Source organism: Phoenix dactylifera, chromosome 1, assembly GCF_009389715.1.
Source record: "Phoenix dactylifera cultivar Barhee BC4 chromosome 1, palm_55x_up_171113_PBpolish2nd_filt_p, whole genome shotgun sequence".
In the NCBI taxonomy this organism is placed as follows: Eukaryota; Viridiplantae; Streptophyta; class Magnoliopsida; order Arecales; family Arecaceae; genus Phoenix; species Phoenix dactylifera.
Genome location: NC_052392.1, coordinates 33852309 through 33880306, shown reverse-complemented (window position 1 = coordinate 33880306; position 27998 = coordinate 33852309). Strand labels below are relative to the sequence as shown.

Genomic DNA, 27998 nt, shown 5'->3' with positions numbered 1-27998 from the left:
GAGAGAGAGAGAGAGAGAGGGAGGGGGGATGGTGTTTTTCTGGCTTTGAGTCTGATTGGGGGCTAGAGAGAGAGAGAGAGAGAGAGAGAGAGAGAGGGCGAGAGATATGGCCCTGAAGTCAAAACTTGGGAGCTGACGGAGGTCTCCCGGTGGGCGGCCGGCGGAATCGGGACTCGGATGGTATTTCCCATCGCCGGTGGTGGCGGGTCTCAGAGATGGGCGGTGGCTGTAGGTAGAACAGGCGGAGGCGGCGACGGAGGCGGAGGAGGGGTGATAAGGGGGTGGAGGGGACGGCCAGTGGAGGAGGAGGAGGGGTTGTGGACGAGGACGAGGGGGGAAGATGAGGAGGGGGAAGGGTAGGAACGGGCTGCTGCCCAACTCGCTGAGGATCATCTCCTCGTGCCTGAAGACGGTGTCGTCGAACGCTGGGTCGGTCGCGTCCACCGTCCGATCGGCGGGGGCGTCCGTGGCGGCCTCGATCGCGGTGCCCGCCGAGGAGGAGAAGGACCAGGTTCGCTTAAACCACTCTACATCTCTCTGTTGTGCTTTTTGTTTGCAAGAAATTGATGCTTTGGTTGTTGGTTTTTTATATATTTTTTTTCGAGTGATTGTTGGTGGGGTGACTGTTTGCGGAAGTGTTTATTTAGGTCAATGGGCTTATGGTAACTTGTGGTTGTATGATTTGGATCTAGGAGAACTTGGTGCTACTTGGATTTTCCGTTGCAAACCTGCGGTTGATGCTTTAGAGAGAGTAGCTCAAAAAAGAAACTTTTTTTTCCCGCTTTGAATGAGTAGAGGAACCGCTTCTTTTGATGTTTACACCTTGGCGTGTCTTCATGGTTTGCTCTAGGGCAGTTCTGGTTTGATGCCTTTGAGATGATGCATTCTGATGCTATGGATATACTTAAGAAGTTTGAAGTCCAGTTTCCATATTTTTCCAATCTAGTACATGTTGTTGTAAAGTATCCATGTATGTGTGAGAAATCCTTCTGCTCCATGGTCTTGAAGAGACATTGCGAATAAATGGCAAACAACTATTGGGATAGTTTGTGACATGGAATACTGAAGGTATCTTAAAGCACAACATTCAGATGCTTTTGAGATAGCATGCTGTGGATAGTGGTTGAAAAGGCATATTGGGAGAGCTATCCATGATAGCAGTTGTTTTCTTAAGGCATATTCCTCTGTCCTAATAGCTCTAGTTCTTGATGAAAGAAAAGTAGAAAACAAGAGAATAGAATGAAACCTTGCTGGGCTTGTATTTCCTTTATGAAGGAAAAATATCATAGAAGAAATTTCTCATTGCTCAAGGAAGGGTTTGAAATACCATGGTCTGGAGGGGGCATATGGTCATGTATCAGCATCATACAATACATGGTTTGCCAATATGGGGTGGTACAAACCTTGGTTTATCATGTGTTTTGTAAAATGAACAACTTTAAATGCTCACGAGAAGCTCAAATATTACTAACATGGTGATTTTATGTGTTTAAAGGACATTGTTCGCTAGATATTGTTTATATATGAGGAATTCTACATCTTCTTATGGATTGTGAGATTGTTGGGCCAAGCTCTGCTGAGGTGCTTCCTATAGGGGGAGGTAGGGCATTTGGAGTAAAGGATACAGAACTGTAAGCACTATATTCTAGAAGGCAGGTTTTGTTGTTTGATAACATGAGGTTTCTGTTGGATAAAATGTGAGCACTTGAATGTCTTCAATTTAGGATTTGTTGGACAAATTAAAGCGTGTTATGCAATTTGTTAACATTTTCAGTAAAAGCTAACCTTAATTTCTAGACTATGTAAGAAATCTATTAACACATTTTATATTTAAATGAACATAAAATTTGTTGAAGGAGTTATTATGAATATTGGGTGATACAAGTAAGCAAGACCCAATCTCACCAAGAAATCTCAAGTGATTTTTAACCTCTGGATATTCTACAGGTTTTGTGCATGAAACTCTTGGATTAAATTATTGTAGAGTACCCAATAAAACTAGGGATAACAGAAGAAAAGAGTTGGTAGACATACTAAAGATCACCTATGTTCAATTTTTCTTTTTCATAGCATCAAAATGCTGCAAGATGATAAACATGCTAAAGATAAATTTATCATTTAAGAATTCTTACATTTGATGGATCTATTTGCGGAAATATTTTTTTGTGACTATTTGATCAAACTCTCCTATTGACCCATGCAAATTGATAGAGGCGCTTTGGCAACTTGTCTTCAAACTAATTTCTTTTGCCATCCCTATAAAATGATTAACCTTATCTGTCTAATGTCAGTAACTAAGTTGCCTAGTTTTCATCTTCATGTAACTGTGCTTTGGAAGAAACCTGTACATTCAGGTAAGCTTAAGTTCTTTCAATGAGGTGTTATCCTTTGGTTTCTTCTACAACTTGCCCATATTATTAATCTATTCTTGTTTTTCACCCTCAACTTAGAGTATGGGGTTTGGCCGATTTGCCCTTATTTTAACTCATATATAGCACTTAGGCTCACAGCCCTTTTACATAAAAATGTGATAATGCCAGTATGAAATTTTATATGTCTGATAAGATATATACATGTAATCAAGCAAGAGGAGTATCATTAATAGCTAGAGTTCAGGTCTTTTTGCAAGTTTATGTATTTTTATGTGTGCAAAAGAATGGTACTACATTTTGTTAAGCAAGGTTTATCTCTTTGCATGGTGCACGTAATTTGGGCATATTATAACATCTGAATGTTATTCAAACAAATTTTGCTTGATGCATCCATCTTCAAAAGTTCATGTCAAGCTCTTCTTTTGATTACCGAAATGAATGAAAGAAGTAGTGTAAATTTAGTTGATAATAAAAAGATAATTTCATCTTCAATAAATTTCTCACACACCATCATCCAGTTCTTCAATTGAAATATGGAGGCATGAATTCTTTTCTCCTTTAGTTTTCGAAGCCCTATAATAAGATTAATCATTTAGCATAAGGACAGTCACATTTAAAGATGTCCATTAAGCTTTGCAGGTTTTAATCTACATGTGATGGCTTGACAAATTTCTTTCAAGCTTCATTAGGATCCGAGCAGGCCTCACCTTTCCCGAAGTTAATTTTGCCCAGAATTTTACACCATTTTATAAGGTTGGTATCCAATTTGCTGGATGAAAACTTTTTTCAAGTTTTATTGGATACAATTCTTGCATTTGGATTGTTTGCATGCGAGTGCATGAGATTGTTCTAGAGTTGGTATATCTAGAATGATGTTATTGGTCTTACTTGTCACGGATTTATAGTCAGAAGCTTAAGTTGTTCGGAGGAGGACTGACCGAGGCTCATAAACCCATTTGGTACCACTTTTATTAGTCAGTGTGGGACTGTGACAATCTTTTCCACCAATCTTGTGACGCCTTTATTATGGTTGCTCCCACTCGAGACTAATAAGAGTTGTGATGCACAATGCCTTGGCTCTGATACCACTTGCGATGGACTTCGAGCCCAAAAGCTTAAGTTATTGGAAAGAGGATCAATGGCACTCATTTTATTAGTCGATGTGGGATTAGCTCCTACTTGAGAGAGGGGCCCTATGAGCATTCAACATTATAGTGGAAGACAAGATCTTAGGGCACTCTTGGGTTAAGTATTGGAATTGAAAGGATGACAACCAGGATGGAGCAGTCTTACATGAAATGAGAAAGGTAGGTTGATGGATTATGCAATAGATTTTATTGACCCCCAAGATTTTAAATACTAGTATCAAAACCTGTGCTGTTTTTCCATCATGAAGGTACAATATTAGGATGGCACTGATATCGATAATGTGTATGAAAACTAACATATTCCAAAAAAAAAAGAAAAACCATCCATACCGACCAGTTCGGCCATATGGTACTGCCATTATGCACAAGTATGGACTTGTATAGAACGGTATGCCCGGTATGTACTCATACAGTTATTTTGGCTTCCTGGTATCTGTAGTAGTTCAAGGTTTCCCACCGAAATGGTACAGTATCAGTCATGCTGTCCCAATTCGATGGTTTTTGAAACCAGAGTGACCGCAAATCCAAGGGAAAGGTGAAGAGAAATCATGGAAAACTGTACACATAATAGGTTATTTATGAATAACTTGTAAAAGCTACTTCATCTTAATAATTTTGCTCAATAAGAACTTGGTTTCTAAATGATACTTAGAGAGATGAGGTATAATATTACTAGAGATAAGCTTATTTCTCGAAAGAGAGGAGAAAAGAATCGCAGCAAGCCCTATGTGTCACGAGCAGGCACCACGGGTTGTTGACTTGAAGGTGGGGGGGAAGGCTTTTTGGGATGCATTATAGCACAGGCCGTGACTCTTCTCTTTTGGAATTAGACTGTCTCTCTTCAACAGCGTATTCTAGCAAACAGCGGATTCTCTGCTTTTTTTTCTTGCATGGGCGGAGATCTAAGTGCGAAAGAAACTGGCAAACAGCCCCCTCGGGGTTACCACGCTTCCGTCAGCTCGCTCGCCATTTTTTAGTTCGGAGGGCTAAATCAAAAATGTCTATGTATCTATTATTTAATCATCTCCCGATTTTCTTTTTTTTTTTATATAGAAATATCTGCTCTTTCTCTCTAAATTGAAGCAAAAAAAATTTAGAGAGAGAGCAGATGGATCCTATCCCCTATATCGAACACTCATTGAGCAGAGAAAGAAAGAGATTTGTTATGAACTCTTGTCATCGATGTAGCAGAGATTTGAGTTTGTAGTCTTGTTCTCTTGTTTATTTGGTGTATGTACATTGTTCATTTACTAGGTATGATGAAGCCTTCCTCTTACATGGCATCTTTATCATATTTTTGCAATCATTGCAGAGCATTTGCTACTTGCTTGGTTCACACTGAGGTTCTGAAATTAACTTTTCAGAGCATGATCTGTTCTAACATGTTATTACTCCAACAGGTCTTGTGGGCTGGCTTTGACAAGCTTGAACTTGGTCCATCTTCATTCAAGCATGTTCTACTTCTTGGGTATTCTAATGGATTTCAAGTTCTTGATGTTGAGGATGCCTCTAATGTCTGTGAACTGGTCTCTAAGCATGATGGTCCAGTTACATTTTTACAGATGCAGCCAATTCCTGCCAAGTCTGAGGGCAATGAAGGATTCAGAGCATCACATCCTTTGCTATTGGTTGTTGCTGGTGATGAAACCAATGGCTCAGGTATGGTGCAAGGTGGTCGTCTGAGTGCATTGATCAGAGAAAGCACTGGCGAGCCTCATTCAGGAAATCCTGTCTCCACTCCCACAGTTGTTCGGTTTTACTCACTAAGATCTCACAATTATGTGCATGTATGGAGATTTCGGTCGGCTGTATATATTGTACGATGCAGTCCTCAAATAGTTGCTGTGGCTCTTGCAGCACAAGTAAGAAGTTAGGGTTCATTTAGCAATAAAAATGATTATGTATGGTCTGTAAATTATCTTTTTAGACTTGAGAGTGATGACTTTAAGAATTTGAGCGTTACTGATGACTTGACTCTTTCACGACAGATATACTGCTTTGATGCAATTACTCTTGAGAATAAGTTCAGCGTGCTGACTTATCCATTGCAAGGAGCAGCTGGGGTTAATGTTGGTTATGGCCCGATGGCTGTTGGTCCAAGATGGTTAGCTTATGCTTCCAATAATCCACTGTTGTCAAACACAGGGCGCCTCAGTCCCCAAAACCTTACCCCCTCACCAGGTGTTAGCCCATCAACTTCCCCTGGCAGTGGGAGCTTAGTGGCTCGTTATGCAATGGAATCTAGTAAACAGTTGGCTGCTGGAATACTCAATCTTGGAGATATGGGATACAAAACACTTTCAAAATATTGTCAAGAGCTTCTGCCTGATGGTTCTAATTCTCCCTTGTCATCGAATTCAAGGAGGATTGGAAGACTTCCATCAACAGCGCATCATAGTGATGCAGATAATGCAGGAATGGTTAGAACTAAACTTATTATGTTGTGCATGTTCTTTTGCTCTGTTCCTATCTCTCATGATTCAAGCAAATTATGCCTTGTAAATTAGCCACGTGCAGATTCATATACATCTGGTTCTTTCCTGCTTAAATTTGGCCTGTAATGATTTTCTGCAGATTGTAATCAAGGATTTCATTACAAAAGAAGTCATTTCACAATTCAGGGCTCACACCAGTCCTATATCTGCTCTGTGTTTTGATCCTAGTGGTACCCTTCTGGTTACAGCTTCTGTACATGGGCATAATATAAATGTCTTTCGGATCATGCCAACCTGCATACCAAATGGTTCTAGCTCTGGGCGTTATGATTGGACTTCGTCTCATGTTCATCTATACAAGCTGTATCGTGGACTAACAACTGCTGTAAGATCCTGAGGAATTGTTCATCTGACATGAGTTGTAGAAACCTGTTTTCTGTCAATGTTATAACTCTTCCATTTTCCTTTTTTCGTTTGTTTCCAGGTCATACAGGACATCTGTTTTGGTCATTATAGTCAATGGATAGCAATTGTTTCATCCAGAGGTACCTGCCATATATTTGTGTTATCTCCATTCGGTGGTGATGCTAGTCTTCAACCACAAGATTCTCATAGTGATGGGCCGATCCTTACTCCTAACCTCACATTGCCATGGTGGTCAACTACGTCATGCATTACAGATCAACAATTTCGTCCACCTCCACCTCCACCTCCTGTTACACTTTCTGTAGTTAGTAGGATAAAAAATTGTAATTCTGGTTGGCTAAATACTGTTAGCAATGTTGCAGCTTCTGCAGCTGGAAAGATATCGGTACCGTCAGGTGCCATTGCTGCTGTTTTCCACAATTCTATATTCCATGATAGTCTACAAATTCCCTCCAAGGCCAATTCATTGGAGCATCTTTTGGTTTACTCTCCATCTGGTCATGTGATTCAACATGAACTTCTGCCATCTTCAGGTGCAGAGTCATCTGATAGCAGCTCAAGAATTGGATCTGGTCCTCTTTTGCAACTTCAGGATGAGGAGTTGCGTGTAAATGCTGAACCAGTTCAATGGTGGGATGTCTGCAGAAGATCTAATTGGCCTGAAAGAGAGGAAAATATCCTTCGAATTGCCTTTAGGAATCAACAGAATGCTGAGACAGTCATGGATACTTCTGATTGTGAAGATATTGAAACTTCAGGTTCTATGTCATCCACCAATAGTATAGCTGGTAAAGAGTCAGTAAAGAGTCACGAAAGACCCCACTGGTACCTTTCCAATGCCGAAGTGCAGATTAGCTCGGGAAGAATTCCAATATGGCAGATATCTAAGGTATTCACCTTGTTCTGTCATTTCCTTTAATGCTTTACCAGTTTTTTTCCTAATTATTATTGACAGTAAATAAAAATTGTTTTATACTTTTGTTATAGATTTCTTGTTATGTGATGGATCCATCAAGAACTAGTGGAAGGTCTTTTAATGATTGTACTAATGGAGAGATTGAGATTGAAGAGTTATCCTTTCATGAGGTCGAAATAAGGAGAAAAGATTTACTACCAGTTTTCGAGCAATTTCACTGCTCCCAGTCAGATTGGAGTGATAGGTAATGTATATGCACATTCACAAAGACTTGAATAATTGGTATCATCTATATATGGTTTGAGTTTGCCACTAGCATCCCTCTTAAATTTCCAATGTTTAGATTTTATATTTATACACATGCTAAAGTTACACTTTTGGAATTTGTATTTGTGGATATTTTACTATTGATATAAAACCATATTCAACCGACAAATATATCTCCTTTTTAGCCTCTGATTGGGATATTGTCTTATAGGTTAATCTAGTTAGTCTATAATCGAATGAGAGTCTACTCTCAATCATGCATGGCATGTCTTCTACGTGCCCATTGTCAAACTGGACTTGAATAGTATCTCTCTTAGATATGTGTTTTATTATATAGTATTTGCTTGTAAACCTATTTAGCCATCTATTCTATGCTAATGCTGTTGCCTCATCTCATGAACTTCACAATATCCCTTGTAACAGCTTCATCCCAGGATTTGTGTTACACTATATAATATTATTTTTTTTGTAGAGAAGGATTGTGGTCAGTACATCATATATTGTGGGCACCAATAAAGGTTTTCAGAGGCTCATCTATTTAATCATAAAGATGCCGAATCATTTTGCTTTGGTCGAGGCAAGATTAATGCAGCTAGACTGGAAAAAAAAACCCCTTGATTATTATAAGGGAAGTTTAGTTGCATACTTGAGAAGTATAGACAAAGCCACAAGTACAATGAGGAAATGAATGCAAAAGCCATCCCTCCCTTACAGACTTCCTAACCCCTGTCTCTCCTTTACCAAGGAAATTAAGATACAACACCTTTTAATCCCTTAGATAGCTGTTTGGGCTGGATTGGCTATGAGATCTAGAGCAATCTATCAATTTTGTGCTTTTCAGCCTTTCAAAAAATAAGGGGAGTCTAATTCTGTAAACTCATTTCTAGGTCTTATGACTGACCTTTCAAAATGGGCTTTACAAGAGTCTATCAGACAACTGTTATATACTACATATGTTTTTAAGTTTTTATGGACTTGTTGTCATATAAGTTGCCAATTGAACGGCCATAAGTTTAATTTGGATGTTATGTCCATTTGAAGTACCTATGCTTTACTTTTTTGTTGACATATGCTTATGATGCTATTGAATTACTATGCAGTATAATTTTTTAGGCAATTTAAATCAATTAGAATAACTGTTGAACAAGAGGAGAAATACTGTAGTGCAAGAGAGCTTGGTGTTACAATTTCACCCTTGTATCCAGACTGTTCTTCCACTTGGGCAGCTACACTTGCTTTGGATTTTATTCTGAATTTTGTGCCTGCTCCTCTTTCCGAGAAGTTTTTACTCAAGTCCTTTTTAAAGCTCTACTTCCCTGCTCCTGTGTCCGAATTTGCTATGGTACCTGCATCCCTTTTTGGTGAAGAAGAAGTCAGGTGGTGGTGGGCCAAGAGGCTGTTTATGATTCTTTTGACTTAAAAGTTAGTTTTAGGCCTCTGTATGCTGTACAAATGATAGGTGTCATTACTGGCGGAAATTTTTTAAGATGGTTCACTACTCTAGAATCCAACTAATCAAGCTGTGGTGGTCCACTGAAACTGGGGATTGGAACTGCCTGTTAATGCAGGCCTCATACTTGGTTTTGCCTTTCTTTTTTCCTCCTGAAGGGTTTGTGGATGGCATGGTATGTTTATTTCAGTTGATCAGGGTGCAATCGTTTTATTGGAAAGTGATGTGTGGTTTTATTTTAGAGGATAGACTATAAGCTGTCTGCTTCCTTATTATCTGGGACCTGTAGGTCCACTTCATGTTGCCAGCAACTATCGGGATATTTTTCCTTTCATATTGTTTATCTGATGTGATCCACCTAAAACAAATGCAAGTACTAAGGATAAGAAAGTGAGAGATAAGTTTTTTTTTTTTTGGACAAGTCTGAATATGAGGAAAGAACTGGCTAGTTTTTGTGGGAATTACATGATTTTAATAGCAGACAAATTTCTCTACTAATTGTTGATATCTTCTTCTTTGTAATGTCTTTGGTTGCGTGGGAAGTTGCCTGTCAGGTTCTGAAAGCAACTTTTCATGAACCTTATCTTTCAATTGGAAATTCCCTTTATATTTAAGCCTCTTTATCTCAAATCTGATCACAGTCATACTTTGTGAGTTTGGATCTATTCTCAAATAAAACTGAAGCATTAGGCTTAGAATATCAATGTGTTTTTGTGTGTGCGTGCATGTGTCATGTGCATGCATATGTATTATATGATGATGCAAGTCAAATCTAAAGGTGAATTCTGAGATCAATAAAATCATTTTTTTCTGAGTCTATTTTATTGGACTCATGGTCTTTTTCTCATCCTTTTCCCATGTTTTTCGTTAGATGAAACTGTTTAGAGGTAGTGTATTACATGATGTATATCATATACAATTGAAATTCTTTTAGTTCCCTAAACAATGATAATCATAACCATGTTTTGTATTTGTCTTTCTTGACATGATAGTCCTATTATGTGTCCCTCCCATTTATTTAGACTAGGTGATCATAATTCGCTTTGATTATCCTATTCCCATGTTGGATGTAACATTTAATTCTCAGTCTCAAACGTGTTTGAAATAAAGTGGTGGGCAAATCAAGAAATTCAAAAAACAAAAAGGTAGAATTATCAATGTAGTTAAATTAAAATTTTGAACTGAGCAAGGGTAAAGATGACAAATTTGACAATGTTAAGTTTGACATTAGAGTTGTGATAATAGAAAATTCTTGTCTCCCTAAAAATGTCATGTAGTGTATGAGATATTGCAACATTTTAAATATGGCGTATTGACACTCGGGATGGTGGATATCCTATCCTGGCTCAGTCCATTTCTTGAGTCATCTCGTCCCAACACACTCAATCCTTTCTGCCCTCTCTTGACACTCAGGATGGTGGGATGCCTTGCTATCCCGCTGTTATTAAAAAACTTGTGCTGTCATACTAATTACCATGTAGATTTGATAATTAGGCCTTGTTTGGGATTGTATTGGTAGTAAAGTTTTTGAAAATAGAGCTATTAACAAAGAGCTGTTTGCTATTTGGTAACTATATTTCTAAAGTGCTGTGAAACTTATACATTTGCATGGTGATCAAACCAAGAAAGTACTTTTAGTATGACAAAATGACAATAAAGGACATTACATAATATTGTATAGTATAGTATCATACATCATAATATTGCATATTAAAATATTATTATATACTATAATATTATTATAATGTAATATAATATTATATAATATAACAATATAATATGATATGATGTGATATAATAATGCATTATTACATATTAAAATATTGGTATAGTATGATATTATTATAAATGTAATATAATATTGTATAGTATAGTATAATAATGTAAGAAGAAGTGGTACGATAAGATATCATTATGCATTATTATATTATTATAATAACATAATGTAATATAGTAATGTAATAATAATACAGTACAATATTTTAGCATGGGTATTTTGGTCACTACAAAAAATTTATTAAACCAAAAATAATTTTTCGACATTAGCAAGTAGAGCTTTTGGGTAGGGATGGCAATGGTCGGGTATGGGTCGAGTCGGCTAATATTCGTACTGCAATTGAAAACCCCTTACCTATACCCGCTTCGGAGTCAGATCGGATAGAGTAGAAAAGGTATGTTGTGGCGGGTCGAGTTGGATAAACTAGACGAGGGTTGTGGCAGGTTAGATTGGTTCGGGCACTTATTTCATTTGTGTCATCCTCGGGGAAGCCTTGAGGATTAGAACCCTCCAACCCTAGAGGCATCTAGCTGAACCCCAAATAGATGACAAACAAAAAAATCCCAACATTTCTCTTAGTGGAAATGAAAAAAAAAATCGTGAGAGAGAGAGAGAGGGAGAGAGAGATGGAGGAGATACCTTGAGGCCTCTGGGATCCTTGCTGATCTCTACTAGCCCTCGTTGGATTCTAGATGCGGCCAAGAAACAGAGTCCCTTTCTTGCCCTAAGAGCGGAGAGACGAGAGAAAAAGAAGGGAGGATGGGAATTAGAGAAGGTGATCCATCGTCGATAGGAATCGGAGAAGGTGATCCATTGTTGAGGGTCTTCTACTTAAGCTCTCCTCTATTTTTCTCTCTTTTTTCTTTTTTTCCCTTATTTAGTTGTTGGTAGATGGTGGTTGAATCAAGCCTAGTTGGCACGAATATTTGTGTCAGATACTATTCAATCAAAGGGATGGATGGATGGATGGAAGAGCATGGGGTGGGGAGGGACGGAGGAGCATGCTAGGCAAAAGGGGGATGGACAAGGCGATGGGCCGTGCGGTTGTCGAGTGAAGGGGGGAGGGGAATTAGGGTATATTATATCGGGTCGAGTTTAGGGTGGGTCTTACCATTACTCGCACCTGACCCGAACACGTTTCGGGTATTATTTCTAAAACCCGTACATAGCTCTAAGTTTAAATGGATCGGGTAAAATCCACCCCATTAGGGTCAGGTCAGGTTGGGTACTCGATGGGTTGGCTAAAATTGCCACCCTTACTTTTGGAGAGAAGCTCCATTTTAGCCATTCCCTACTTTTGGGGAGAAGCTCTATTTCCCAAGGAGACATTTTTTAACTTTTTGAAGAACCAGAAAGTACTTTCATTTTTGTTACCAAACACCACCAAATGGTTCAAAAATGTTTTTGGAGGACTAAAAAGCACTTTCTGACTCTTCAAAAACATTCCCAAATGAGGCCTTATTGTGACATGGAATATACAATGTACATCAAGATCCGCAATCTCGGTACTGGATATTGTATTGATATGTTACCGGTTCGGTACGATATGATTGGTATAGTATGGTATGCACCCTATACCGAGATAGTTTATGAACCTTTTATTTTAACTTTTTATCACGGTACCACCCGAAACCGAGTGACACAGCTTGGTATGGTATGTTACACACCCTGATTTTGGGCACTACTTGGTGGTACGATATGATTCAACTCGATATGGGTCAACATAAGCTGATTTAGGGCCTATACTAGCTTGAATGGTGTTTTCATACCAATTTTGACTTGGTATGGGGCAGTACGACCCGAACCAGACAATTTGGACAATATGACAAACATTGCATATATTACACTTTGTGGCTTCTTCCTAGTGACAATGGCTTTTTTTGAATAACAAGATGTCAGGAAGGATATTATTAAATGTTAATGATAAATAAATTACAAAAAATTAGAACAAAATAATGAAAAAACTGCCTTATAATTAATTTACTTGAAGAATAACTGTATACATTTATAGAAGATAATTATATATTATCTTTTGGTTGTTGAAAATGTTAAGCACAATTTAGTGGGAGGTTCTACTATATCAAAGCAGTATATTGATTTTCAGCATAAACCTAAGGAAATTATATCATTTTGGTGCAAAGCTCATCTGAAGGATGTGTCATCAAAACACATTGAGATGAATGTTTTCACCTCTTTCAGAGATCTAATCTAGGATGCAAGCGTTTAACTTATTGCAAGCTACATTGGTCTAAGATGAAACCAAAAAAATTGCATTCTTGTTTGGGTTCTTGTTTATTTTCTTTTGCCTTATTAAGTTACAAATTTAAATTATTGTTTGGGGTATGCCCCGGTCCCTGTAAAAGAAGAGAGATTTTGATTCAGCACAGTTTTTATTAAGGAAAGAATTTTAAAACTTGTTTTAAGCCCAAAAATCCGGATTGAGGTTTCTATGGTTAAGCCCTTTAACAAGGTTGCAATTAGCCTTTTTTTTGTGTACAACAAACATTCAACCGGTTGCAATCCTCATCCGATAATTGGAACAATATGTTCAAGAAATGAGTAATATTGTGGACAGTAAGTTATTAAGATTGTGAAATCATGTAATGATTCGACTATTGAATTAGGGGAACGACGTACCTAGTGTTGCATGCTTGTCATTTAAGGTATTTGTGTTTTCTCAATGGGTTAAAATGTGTGAAGTTTGATGTTTATACTCTGGATAATTTTCTAGTTCATGATACAGTGAAATATGAATAACAAAAGATAAAAAAATGAGGAAACAAACTTTTAGATTCCTTATATTTTGGAAGAGGTGTGCTTGAGATCAATACTTCTTTCCTTATAGAAAACCTTCCTTGTAACCCTAATTTTTGGCAATTTGTCTTAGATTTTGAGATTAAAGTCAATTGATGAATATGCTTTCCTGAAAATGTTTCTGGTCATTAATAGGCCCATAATAGTGGTTTGGCCCAAGGATCGCCGAACAATTCTAAACAGGGCAGTTTGGAGTGTGCTGCATTGAATTGGCCTAGGATCGGGACAATTCTGGCTTTTGAAAAGGGTAGAGAACAAGGTACTCCGTCTTGATATTGGTGCCATGCTATCACTGTACGGTATGTTATGGTACGGGGCCAGTTCGGCATACCGAGTGTTGGTACATGCCCCGTACCATATACCGGAATCGAAGCAATACTGTATGGTATGTGCCTCGTACTGTCCTATTCGCTATGGTATGTATGGCAAACCTTGATAAGGAACGAACTGGGCCAGACCAGACCAAATCAAGCCGACCAATCAATTTTCTCAATTTTGGATGGTATAGACCCAATTTGTTTGGGTTGAACTGAGCACCCTTATAGAAAAAATCCCCCATCCCCCTAGACTTCATCTGATTCCCATATCTCTCTCTTCTCTCATCGTCTGTCTATTTGATCGTGCTCGGTCTCCCTTGGCACCTTTGTCAATGCTCCTTCCTTCGGTGTCACCCTTCTCGTTGTCCCTCACCCCATATCTGTTTCTCTGCCACCATCTGGGGCCTTCAAGGTTAGGGTTCGGCATGGAGGTATCTTCAGGGATCTCGACACCTCCATCTCTACTAGCTTCTCCACCATATCCACCAACACAAATGAGTCCGCTTTTCCCTTCTCCATCTCTCTCTAGATCTGGGTGAAGCTTAGTGGTATCAGCACTTAACTGGTACTTGATTGGCTAGGTCATGGTACTGATACCGCCAACATTTTTTGTCCTTTGTTGTAAAGCCAAAAGTGAATGCTAACAAAGGTCAGAATAGGTCCATTTGCATAATTCAAACCAGCAATTATCATCAATGTTCCTGAAAGTGGTCTATGCAGGTACATATGCTTTTATGCCCCCTAGATGCTGCTGATGACTGCTTGTGGGCATTCAAGCAACCTCCAAATGTCCAAGTGCTCACATATGTGGCCTAGGTGGAAGTGGGATGGGCAAGTTAACATGCAAATGAGGAGGTTTATCTTGTGTTCTTTGGTATGGATCATAATGTCCCTTACGCTATTGCAAGGCTTAAGGATTGGTGAACCTTAAAACCTAAGCTTCCTGTGAGGCTTAGAAAAGTTGATGGTGGTTGGCAATCTTCTATGTAGACAACAGGTGGTCGTAGCTAGCAAATGTAGTAGATAGTGAGAGATTACAGAGGAGGTGATGGCTGCACTCTCGTAATTTTCCCTCACTTCACCTTCTCTCTTTTGCCCCCCTCTACTTTCTTTTCTCTTCGATCTTCTCTTATATCTCATTTTTAATGTAATTTTTCTTTCACTGATTTATTTCTGATGTTACTTTTTCTATTTGGATTATGTTGTGATGGTACTATATTCTGAGTGGAATGTCATGATGGTCCCTTTGCTATTAATACAACTTGCACCTCTCATTTAGTCCGATGTACAAAGAAATCTCACACCTACTTAAAATAAAACTATGTTGGATATAAAATAAGTACCTCAAATTCCCCAGAGGCTGAGACATTCTATTGAACAATGTCTGTTTTTTTTTTCTTATCCACCCTTCATGTCATAGGCCTCCGTCCTCTAGTCCTTCCCTCTAGATATGTCCTCTCTCTCTCCCTCCCCTCCCCTCCCCTCCCTCCCTCCTTCCCTCACTCACACAGTCCTATCCCCTGCAGCAAAATTTCTCCTCTCCCAACCTGAAGCTTCTCTCACCCCATCTCAAAAGCAAGTTCTTAGAGTCTCTTTCCTCTTCTTTCTTCCCCTTAATCTTGTTTCTTCAAAGCAAAACAAACGCCCTTTCTCCCTCTCTTTGTTTTTTCGGCCAATAAAAATAGTTTGATGAAGGTGCTCCACTGGGTGACGTCTCTAACTTGGATTTCATGCCTGAACTTAATTTATTTCTTGAGTTTTTCTTCCCTTTTGTATAGTAGATTTCTCATGGAATACTAGATATGAAAGAACCACCTCTAATTAGGGGAAATCCTAAAAACCAGATTCCAATGTCCATTATGACACACTAGAGCAAGTACAACCTGCAAACTACATCATAACGTGATTTCTCTTACTAGATTCCAAATGCCATTCTAGGGTAGATCCAAATGAAAAATTAGCTCTTCATGACCATCTTAGTTTGAAAGCTGAAGATAACATAAAACTACAGAAGCCAATTATTCCTCCTAAATGTCAAAAATAAAGTCTAATTGTGAACCTATAGAAAGGAAAAATTCCCTTGGTTCTCTCCATGTTCAAAATTAGAGCAAAGAAAACATCTGTATCTTATGTAAAACCATGGTAAAAATTGGATTTAGATTATGATTACCTTCAACCTGATCTTACTACTAAACAGGACAAGACCATAGGATCCTCTCCAAATCTTGTGCCTGTTGTAAATACCTTTTGAGTAAAAACAGTCCATATAAATTCTTAACATTTGTATGTATAATATAATGATCATAAATATGATTGTTTAATCAACAAGAATAAAAGAATTCTGAAGAATCCTATTGATGGTAGACATGAGATTGTTATCCAAGGTTGGTGGAACCAATACCGAGCGCTGTACCAGTTGCCTGATGGGATGAGTCGATATAGGCCCACGCCATGCTGTGCCGGGCCCGTACCGACACAGTAGAAGAGGCCGGAGAGAGGGAGAATGAGAGAAAGAAAAAGAGAGAGAAGAGGGAGGCCGACGGAGATCGGCAGAGAGCCAGCAGAGGTCCGGAGAGTAAGGGACTGGAGGGAGCTTTTTTATTTTTGAGATTTTTAAGTGAAGTCGGCAATGGGTTCACCAACTTTCACTTAAAATCTCCAAAAATAAAAGGAGCCCCTCCAGCCCCTGTTTCGAACGAAACAGGGGACCAGAACATGCCCCTCTTCCGCAGCTCCCTCAGCATGGCAGCTCTCCAGCCTCCACTGGCCCGTTTCGACCTTTCTCTCTCTTGTTTTCTCTCCCTCTCCCTTCCTCTCTCTCTTCCTCTTTTTTCTTCGTCTTCTCTTCTCCTTCGGCGTCGGTTTCGTTTTCGTCATCGGAACCGCCCCAGTCATGGCCGTTATGGCTTGGGACGTGTTGAACTGGACAGTTCGGGATCGTTAGCCTGGAACCATCCAGAATTGGCTAGTTCCATTCCAACTTGGTGCAAACTGGCCCGAGTCGACTCGGTTCCGAACTGGGTTGAGTGTTTTGAGTGGGTGGCCCGCCCAATAATTGCTGGTGGGAAGGCCCGAGAAGCTTCCCAACATCAATTCACGAAGAGGAGGCGTCCTTCTGCCACTTCCCCTTCCCAAATAATTCAAAAACAACATCGATTCAGGCTATTAGACGGAAGATCCAAGGCTAAATAAGGTTTGTTTTCTTTTTCCTATCTCATTCCCTCTTTTTTTTTTTGGAGGGGGCTCGAAAAAATAGCTAAAAAATTGCAAAATAAGGAAAGATCATGCTAAAATTTTTGATTTGGGCTTGATTTTTTTTATATGTTGTAGATCTATGGACAATCTATACGCTGACATAAAATTTTTTAATTTTCGGATTATGTATAATTTTTAAAAATTAAAAATATATTTGTGGATTAACAAAATGAAAAAATAACAGAAAAAGGAACTATGCTGACATTCCACTCAATATAAGGGACCATGATGTCAAAATTCCTTTTTTATTTGTGTATAGTTTTAAATATGAACCATCTAGTGGCTACATATTGCTGAAGAGCTATGAGGTACCTTGATTGCTTGCATACTATAGCTGCTAGTTCGAGCTCGATTGACATGCTACAACCTAAGGTAGTAATGGTTGGCCTGGGAATAGTAGTAGTAAACTCATGGTTGACCACTTTAGATACAATAGCAGCCACCAAGGGCTTTGAGGCAAGAACCTACTCTTTTGAATAACTGTTGCCTAATTTTATATTGGCATAACATATGTGAGATATATTCATCATAGGGAGCTAAATGTGGAGGAAGCTCATCACCTAGGAAAAGTATTGACTAATGTATTCATGGAGTTGGAACGGAACGATTCTTACCATTTCTATTATGAAGAAATATCATATCCAGCAGCCAACTTGGTGATAGAAAACATGATGAGGGCATATTCATGGTCAAGGCATCTTAAGAATTAGGGTCTTGCTTTGGTACCCGCTTTTTCTAAGCCATTCTTAACCTTTGATCCAAGGGCTGAGATTGAATGTAGGAACCAGTTGTCTCCTCATAGGTTCTTGAGGTCCTGGTTGAAAACTAGTCTTCCAACTAAATAGATGGATACTGGTGCCTACTTTTTTTCTACCCCACCATGAAAGGAACTAGTCTTCAAATAAATAGAAGGAATATCAGTGCCTATCTTTTTCTGTCCCATTGTGAGAGGTTTTGTTCTCATCCAAAAGGGCACAAACGTTAATTACACTATAGGATAAACTTGGAAAGAAATTGTAATTTTCTCCTTATTTGTATAGGATTCATATACTCTTATTACAAAGACTATCCAATGGTCTCTCTTCTTTGTTTGGCATAACCTTATCAAACGAGATCCAAATCTTCCTTGCCCACCCTCCTTTCTTGCTTTATCTATCATTCTGTTTTGCACTCTCTCTTGTTTTGTTTCTCTTTTCTATCTTTATATTTCTCTTTAAAATTGGTAACCAACCGAAAACTGATTTTCTAACTGTCTTCTTCCAAAATATCAATCTTGATCTCTCTCTCTCTCTCTCTAAACTAGCGACTGGTCACACCAGTTAATCTTTTAAATCTCTTTTTGCCCCTCTTTAGGCGGATAGTGAATATTTAATTTGTTAAGATGTTGCCTGACATAAGAAAGACAACAAAGCAAATCCCTTAGAATTGATACAATATCATTGGTCAAGTGTATATTGGTTTAATATGATGATAAAAAAGGATTGCATATAGGACGACTAGGTTATCAGGAATAAACGTTAAGTGGGAGTGAGCATCCCTAGTTCCAAATGGTTCACTAGAGGAGCATGAAGGATCGGTAATCTGAAAGAGATCGAATAGCACTTGTTGTAGACAATGGTAATGCAACTTCAAAAAAATTTACCAATAATCAAAGCAAAGAGGTTAAAGGAGTAAATGATGAAATATTGTTCTAAATTGATAAGAAAAGAATGATCTCATCAAGATGTAAAATGATTCATACTGAACCTGATAACCAACAAACACACAGGCTAAGAAGATGCCTTCTGAGAATTCACGAGAGGTCAAATAGGTCAAATTAGGGTAATGCTTTGATGACAATGGAGATTAGGGGAAGGGGAGTCTGGTATAACCTACCAAGACAACTCCTAGCTAGGCTCTTGTTCAATAGCAAACATATGACAACCAAGAACTATATTGAGAATTAATTGTCTATGGTATTGTCCAATGGATCTTAGTTGCTGTCCCAGGATTAAATTGAGGAACATAGTGATGCTTACCAAGTACCAGTACGCCTTAGAAGTTTGAAAACAAGCCATATCTTCCTATGCAAAAGCCCTTGGGATTGTTTTGTAGCCAATCAAACATATTGATTTATGTAGCCAGCTTGAAGTATTTGTTTATGAAATTTCCCCATGGATGAAGGCACTAGAAATTGGAAAACAAGCCTCATTTGCCGTACATAATAAGAAAAGCCCATTCAAACAAGATTTCATCGGATCCTGCATTACCAGTTCTTGTACATAGCTCTGATATTTTCATGAGTGTGCCTATTGGTTGAGTTGGTAAAGTCACTGGGTGTTGGAGCCTGTGTATGATCCCTCCCTTGCCTTGTTTTCGGTCTGGCTTCCTTTCATCCTCATCCTAATAAAACAAAAACTTTGACAGTTATGGACAAGTCCACGACATATGTCCTTCTTGGCTTTTTCTATCAGAAACATTGTTAACCTCTAACAACTAATGCCAAGTCTGAAGTTGTCCGTGCTTGTTATCCAATTAAGGAAGATGTCCACATTTATGTGCATGTAAAAGTCTACCACTAACTTAACCCTTGTTTCATATTAGTTATAGGATTTATGCATGTTAAGGATGATGGGAACTTATTATTAGACCTAGTTGGATTATGGTGTTTGCAATAAGAGGATACAAGAGGATCCATTAGAGCATCCGTTTGATGTCATTAATTTTTAACTATTACTTGCAACTTGCAGTGCATGTCTGGTAGAAGAGAAAGAAGGTTTTGATTAATGGTTCTAATCCCATCAATTGCAAACATGGGCAATGTGCATCATTAATTAAAGAACATATATGAGGGCCCGTTCTATTGACCGGCCCGCACATGAATTGGGCTGCAAGCCCATGTGAGCAAGGGCTCACACGACCCGTGTGTGGGAGAGGGAGAAGTCGGACTCCGAACAGAAGTCCTCTTCTCCCCCGGCTCCGCTGGGAGGAGATGGAAGGAGGCCAAATCCTTTCATGTTTGAGCTGGTTGTCCTCTATAAGAGAGAGCCCCCACCTTCGTTGAGTGCCACCGCTCCTCTTTCCTCTTTTCTCTCATCGAGTCCACGGTTTTCAGTTCTTGCGCCCACCAAAGATCGAAGCTGGTGATGCTGCCAAAGCCAAGGTAAAGATCCAATCTTTCTTCCCTTAGCTTTCTCTTCTTCCCATGGTCCAAAAGCATCGTCACGGGGAAGAATCGATCGAAAATTGATGGAAAAGTTTTCTGTTCATGTCCCCTATTTTCGTTATTTTTCTCTTTCCGATCACCATCACCGCTGGCGTTCGTCACTGAGGGCCTTGGCCCTTGCATCGGCCTTGGGTCGAAGACAGACCCCCAGTTGTCGGCGAGCAGGCTGAGATCCGAGTACACCGAGCCAAGAAATTCTCCTTCTCGGCCCTATTTTTTGGTTTGATTTTGGCCCGTCGGCCACTGCTGACTGCCCTTTGCATCATGTCTCCATTGTCGGTTGCCACCTCGCCGGACCACAACCATGGCAAGCCACCAGCTCATCTCCCTTCCTCTCCTCTATTTTGCCGAGAAAGAAGAAAAGAAGAGAGAGAAAGCCATCCTTCTCTTTTCCTTGTTCTCCCTTGTTCCTTTCTTGTTTCTTCTCTCCACCTTCTCTTTTCCACTTTCTCTCTCTAGAAGCTCTATAGATCCCAGTATAGCATTCTATCGACCCGATTTAGGAACCTGAGTTGACCTTTGAAATAAGTCCCTAAACTGCCTTGGTGCCCAGATCGCCTACTGGACTGATCACTTCGGCACTATTGAATGTCCTTGAAGCTTTCATTGATGAACTATGTTGATTAATCTTGGCCCTAATTGAGTCTGATTTATTGAGGAAATCATCTAGACCTGACCCACATGAAATCGCTGTACGCACATTCAAGACTTATATTATTTTATGAAAGTTATTAATTAAAAATTAATTTTGTTAATATTTTAAATAGGTCTAATGGAGTCGCCTAGTGAAGTCTGACAGTCTAAGACAAAAGAGACAAGTAAATCTTTTACTCTTTGCTAGTTTTTGAAGTTGTAAACTTCTTACTAGTTTTTGAAGTTGCAAGTAAATCTTATATTTCTTACTAGTTTTTGAACTTGCAAGTAGATCTTGCACTCCTTATTGTTTTTCAAATTATCATATTTATCCTACATAAGATTTGCTTGTAGAATTATCATGGTTTTTCTTAAGATTATGGATCAGCATATGTGTTATGAAAATTATGCTTTATTATGAAAAATAATTTCATGAATGTTTTAATGAAAATATCTTTGTTATGAAATTTGAATCTGATCATGTCGTTTAGTATTTTTTATCTATTTATGTGTATGCTTTAAGAAAAAAGATATAAGTATTTGAAGAGCTCTCAGATAGCTATGTATGATCTCTAAAATTTAAAAAATCGACACTCGGGGCTAGTATCCATATGAACACTGGCTTCGCTAGTGGGTATAAAGTTGGCATACGAAACAAGAATCTTTGTTGATTATGAACTTGGGCCTTGTCATTGGTATAAAGTGACCATAGCACAAATATCTGTGAGCAATGTTTTGAACTATGATATGGTTAAATGAGAGAAGAATGATTTATGTATTTATTTGTAAAATAAACTTGGAGGTATGTTTATAAAATATGAATGATTTATGCATGCATGATTTGCTTTGTGACTTGTTTTAATATACTGTACTATGAAATACTTATTTTGGAATATCATTATTTTTATTAAAATGATGCATTGACATGGAAAAATTTATTCTTGATCCGGTAAGATAATGAAAGGTTTACTTACTGAGCTGTATCGCTCATATACATCTATTTTTCTTTTTCTCTCTCTAGACAAATAGAGTCGATAGGAACGAAGGATAATCCAGGCTTGGAGTTCGCGCTAGCAAGTTTGGCGATCTTTATAGTAGAGCATCATTTTTGTTCTTCGGTTGATTAAGAATTTGTAGTTAGTTATTTTCTGACTATTGAGGATTACGGGTTTGGTATTTATATTTGGATTTAGACACTCTGAACCAATATTGGTTTTATTTAATGGATAATGAAATTAGATTCCTATTTATTCTATTATATTTGTAATGAATTTGCAAGCTAAATGTAATATTGGATTTGTGTTATCATGGGTTGTATACCTCGGTAGCACAACTATGTCATGCTTTGGATCTGGGGTGCGACAACATACCTATTGGATGATTGATGATCCCATCAACAGTGTGCTACTTGGCATGCATGATCATCGTGGACCATATGTATGATTGATTAGAAAGGGAGGAGTATCAGATTGACATTTGTAGTTTAAGAGAAATAAATAATGGTGTAGGGAGGGGACAGATCAAAGTCTGTATGATTTCCCATACTAGTTGATTGCGAGGTAAAGAACATTTTATTGGTGCCTATGGTTTAAGAGGAAGGTGGGAGAGAAGGCTGGGACAGAATAGGGGCATGAAGATCACAAACTGCTGCCTATTATTAACCAGTATTATTAGGATTCTGATCAAGTCATAAAAACATTGAGGGAGCCAGATTGCATTGGGTTGGATTGTTGATCAAACTGTGGGTCATAAGATTCTTTTTGATTCCTTAAAATATACTGATATGAAAATTTGGAAAAAGAGTTAATTATAAGGAAGATGAATGAAGAATAAAAAGAGACATGTAAGGAGTTTTTCTTTCACCTGCATATAAACCCATTTATAGCACATTGAATGAAAGAAACATCATGCCTAGTTATTCAAGATCTTTATATACCATCTCTCCAAATATACCAATTTAATTATCATTTTCGGTAGACTATGTTAAAATTTATGTGCTTGAGTCTTGTTAGTGAGTAATAACTAATAAGTAATCTTAAAATCGATAGAGTTAAACAGATCATAGAAAATGGACTTGGATGTGGTTTAATTAGTAAATAACATGACAAGTTGAATGTTATAATCCAAGGGATTATGTGATCCATAACACAGGTTTTAACCATATGATCCTGAAAGGTCCCAGCCCATGGATCACATCTTGAACTTTTAGCATACTCTGCCTCAAACTTAAGATTATTTGCTTGTATTGAAGATTCTATCATTCAAGGTACGTGGATATCCCTATGTTTTTTCTGCATCCATTGAAGATGATTGAGTTTTAGCACTTATTTTGTTTTGGACTCATTTTTTCTTCGCATGTCCAGCTATAGATAATTGGCTGCTAAAATTTATCTGTATCTTGCCAGTGGTATGACAGATTTGCTAAAACTTTTAATTCTCATTATAATGTTGGAGCTGCTTATCATGATCTTCATCATCATCATCGTGTTGTGGAGAAACTGATTCAATTTTTTAAATAGTTTGCCACTTTGGTGCCACTTCAATATTTTGAGCTTGCAATCATTATCCTCATAATGCCTGTCCCCAGAAAACAAGGTTACCTACAAGGCATGACTCTACCTTGGGAAGGCTTATGGAAAGATTTGAGTAGATTTTTCGGACAAGCTGTTGACTTTATTACCAAATCTACAATTGGTGTGGTTTTATGGTCGAGACAACTATATCTTGAAAAGGAAAATGCCATTAAAACTGAAATGCTAGTTATCAGTTGGTAACCTACCTTAATGTGATCTGATTTTGCTATTTAAGATGGTGTAAGATCTAATTCGTTAATCATGTTTTAGATGAAAATCTATTTAATCGAAGGTACAGTCTAAATCAAAAAGAATCCTAGTAGGGGGAACCATCATCTTATCTGAAGAAAGGGAAGAGTATGAAGAGAATATAAGAAAATTCTTCTATGCAGCATAGAATTCCATGCAATGTAATAGTTAGGGATGCAAGTGGGCTGAGACAGGGCTGCATCAAGGCTAGCATGTCCTGATCCAGTTAGGCCTGGGCCTGGTTTATCTTGACATCAGCCTGTCTTTTTCAAACCTAGTCAGAGCTCGAAAACAATAACTGGGCCCAATCCAGCCTAAGCTAAGCTGGTTTTGATCTACATAAGTTGCATAATTATCTTTCTCACCTCGGTTTAATTCAATTCAGGGATGAGTCTTAGGTGGATAATTAGGTGAACTATCCAGCAGGCCAACTAATTTTGTCTTTATATTCAGAGGTTACTTGATAACTTTAATCTAATTGCAATTCAAATTTCAATGCTATACTATATATGACTTAGACAATCCCTATAATTTAGTAATTAATTGATAACATTAATTTAATTTCAATTGAAATATCAAACGCCATATCATATGTCATTCATATATGTTTGATGTATACACTTTTTATACATATACTATACGTGTACTCTTCTATTTTCTTTATAAAATATATAACATGCATACAACTAATGCTTCATGTCTATACCATATGTACTATAGAGATAGGCCAAGCCAAAATCAGGTTGGGTTAGGATTGGTCCAAAGCCAGTTTGAATTAGATCTATGGTCTAAAATCCTGTCTCAGCCTGATCCATTAGGCCTGAAAAGATGACCAAGCCTGACTAATTTTTTCAGACTGGTCCAGTGGCCTGATGGGCCATCCCAACCCATTTCCAATAGTCATTACTGTGTTAAATCAAAACCTTAACGATCAATTGGCATCCTTTTTTCTTCAATTAGCCAATTGGAATATCAACTACAGTATTTAATAGTCTACTACTGAAAATTATTAAGAAAGACTTCGTATTCAGCCACCTACAGATCGGGTTTACATGGAACTATGGATGGCAGAACCGTCCCGAACCACCTGGTTTGAGGCATACCAACTGTACCGGCAATGGACCAGGACGGTTCCGGCAACCGAAACGAGAACCGGCGATGGAGAGGGAGAGGGAGAGGGAGAGGAGAGGAAAAGAAAGAGCAGGGGAGGGAGGGAGAGGAAGGGTAGCGACTGGCCGGCGGAGGGCCGGGGAGCTGTGATGAGGGGCGGAGGAGGGGTCGCGGAGGGGGCCCTTTTTTATTTTCAAACTTTTTAAGTAAAGTCGGTAAACTCCTTGCCAACTTCACTTAATTTTTTCAAAATAAAAACTAACCTTTGAGCCTAAAAATGTTTAAGTAACATGCTGCTTAAGTAACTAGAAGCAGACTATCAAAATCTTGCGCATGCAACTATGATATATGCAGCTTAGGTAACATGCTGATATTGATGATCAAGAGTTTCAAGAAAGCATGTGAGCAGTGTTTTAAAAGACTAAGAAGAAGGGTGTTTCAACCTAGAAAAAGATGTGGCTTGAGCCTTTTGGGAAGTTTAAGGTGTAACCTTCAGATAGCAATTATATATATAGTCCATAATTTTTTTTGTTAACCTTCCACATTTAAGTTACTCCACGTCTTACCAGGACTTAGGGAGCCAAAAGCTGCAAGAACAGGGTGCTACAAGCTTTTTAAGCCTTAATCATGGATTTTTAAAACCATGCATGCCAGAATGTGTAACCAATGCCTTCACTTTAATTGATATTATTGTTTAATGAGGTCATATGAAGAAATGATTAAAACCCACCCTCTATGCCATAGATTAGATTTTTGTTTCTGAAAATGTTGGTCTGATGTAGCAGTTATGTGATGAACAAGAAAGGAAGAATGAAGCTGACTAGAAAATTTTCTGGTGTATACTTAGTTGAGAAATTAGGTTGGGAGGTGGCCATGTCTCTGGGAGTCTGGATTTTAACACTAACTGGTTCCATATTTTCTGTATTCGACGCTTGGACGGAGGTAAGCAAAAGAAAACCAGTTTACATGTTACAGAATAAGTATCAAACTAAAAGGGGAAGGTGGGAGGGTTCGCCATTCTGTAAATCAAGGTTTTTTTGGGATTAAAAGAGGATAATGAATGTAGATAATGGATGAATTTCCTAATAGTACCCAAATACTTAGAGAAACTTGACTAGGCTCTGCGAAACCATTTGATCATAGCTCTAACTGTATGGTTTTTAAAACATATCCATCTGTTAACTATTAAAATCTGCCAATGGACCGATTAATTCAGGTTGGCTGGTTGCCTCTCCTTAGAAAAAAGAAGGCTTTTGTATATTTCTGACATCATTATATAAATTGTATAAATTGTATAAATTGTATATTATAAACTTTTAGTTCACGTCTTGATTGTTTAGATACATAAATTAGGTTCTAGTCTGTGCAGTTATTTATCATTGAGGACACTTCTTGCAGGGGTCTTGCTGGAGGACGATGCCAAACTTTATCATCAGAGACTGACCCAGCTAGAGATAAGTTCGCCAATGGCACCATCATTAATCACTCCATGCCTTTATCTCTTACATCTGAATCAGATGTTGGTAAGGACTGCTTGATATTACATTACACCAGTATTTGCAACTTGTTGAATGGATGCCTTACATTCTCAATGTCTGTTCTAGGGTCAAGAACTGCACAAAATTTGCTTGATTTGGATGGACACTGTATGGCAGGGCGGTGTGAACCTGTTAGCTTGCAGTCACTGGAGAATGCAATTCCTCATGAGTCTCTGCAGAGTTCAACTTTAATGGTTCATTGTGAGGTAGAAGATGGAAGTGTGGGTTCCATGCTTGCATCATGCCAAATGAATTCATCTGCTATGATGCGAAGGAAATTAGCTGACAAAGATTGTGCCTCATTTAATTCGAGACGCTCTAACAGCTATTCTCTTATGCATGGCTCTGTTATAAATGGCTTATCCACTACAGCAAGTAGCTTGTCATGTGCTGGGAGACCAGTCATTGCAAACACTCACTCTTCAAATGGCACTTTAACCAATGAAGTCTCAAATGCTTGTATTGCCAATATGCATTCAGAACAGATGGAAACTTCTGATTCGCATAATTCACTAGAGTTTACCCAATATTTCCATGAAGGCTATTGTAAAGTATCTGAACTCGATGATTGCCGTGAGTTAACTGAAGCTGTTACAGATGCAGACAGCAGCAGCAGCCACTGCGAGAGAGAAAAGCCTGAGGAAGATGAGGACAATGATGATATGCTGGGAGGTGTATTTGCCTTTAGTGAAGAAGGTATTTTCTAATCTTAATTGCTGTGAAGGGACATTTATGATGATTTCTCCCCATTTCCCTTTACCTCCTCATCTATTGAACAGGTTGAATGTCAGTAGGCAATTCCCCTGTACATATAGATAGACTGAATCCATACTTCCTCCAATTCCATTCGTCATACTGTTGAAAATGGTGGCTTCTTAGTAGGAATGTTTCATTTGGAATAAATGTTGTGGGGAGGATCAACTTCAACCCTTATGGTACATACTAAAAGGTATCAACTTGTACTTTTCCTAATTGCAGCTTGTCTTTTGCTTTCATTCTCTTTTGGCATTCGAATAACGTTGTCATTTGTATGATCCAAGGGCCTCTGAATGAAGGACCCACAATTCAGTGTAGAAGTGGGTGGACGGAAGTCGAAGTCTTCTGCTGAATCACGTCTCTTTTCCCTACTCTTTGTACATTCTGTGGATTTGAATTTGTAAGTGATGGAGTGGTTGCTGGACATGGGAAAGTTGGGCACTCTTGGTAGAGGTTATTGTTGACAACATTTCCCTGCCTTTGAGATGGCCTCTCCCTCAAATTTAGCTGTACAGATGTGACTACTGTTTAAATGGCTTCCAAGGATGATTCATAGTGTATGTTTCCTCCTGTAGTTGGGAAGTTGATTCCAGTCTCGTATGGTTTTGTGTATTGATCATCTAGCTTTGATTGCTTTCATTGAAATACTGTCTGAATTATTTGTCTCTTGTTAATGAAGATAACGTATCCAAGTATTCTTTTCTCCAAAGGGCCTTCTGCCTTTGTGCTTATCCTTCACTGAAATCTGCTACTCCCA

The 27998-nt window shown here is 38.4% G+C and overlaps 1 protein-coding gene across 4 annotated transcripts; it reads left to right on the top strand.

Moving 5' to 3' along the window:
* Nucleotides 1–4: 4 nt before the first annotated feature.
* On the top strand, nt 5–27950 carry LOC103710951 (autophagy-related protein 18h-like). 4 transcript variants are annotated; one of them, XM_008796888.4, is made up of 11 exons: nt 5–511; nt 4921–5382; nt 5509–5940; nt 6095–6340; nt 6440–6500; nt 6915–7270; nt 7369–7541; nt 26346–26470; nt 26552–27181; nt 27265–27434; nt 27526–27950. In XM_008796888.4, exons 1-10 carry the CDS (start codon nt 341–343, stop codon nt 27267–27269), a joined length of 2661 nt encoding a protein of 886 aa, XP_008795110.2. In that variant the 5' UTR covers nt 5–340; the 3' UTR covers nt 27270–27434; nt 27526–27950. The 4 variants fall into 4 exon arrangements, with proteins under 4 accessions (XP_008795110.2, XP_008795109.2, XP_008795107.2 ...); XM_008796887.3 differs by having other exon boundaries at nt 6744–7270; XM_026806184.2 differs by adding an exon at nt 3012–3125 and having other exon boundaries at nt 392–511; nt 6440–7270.
* The last annotated feature ends 48 nt before the right edge of the window (nt 27951–27998 follow it).

Coding starts and splice junctions, on each gene's coding strand:
- LOC103710951 (XM_008796885.4), top strand. CDS start 341: ATGAGGAGGGGGAAGGGTAGGAACGGGCTGCTGCCCAACTCGCTGAGG. Junction 5,383..5,508: donor CTGTGGCTCTTGCAGCACAA/GTAAGAAGTTAG, acceptor CTTTCACGACAG/ATATACTGCTTTGATGCAAT. Junction 7,271..7,368: donor CAATATGGCAGATATCTAAG/GTATTCACCTTG, acceptor CTTTTGTTATAG/ATTTCTTGTTATGTGATGGA.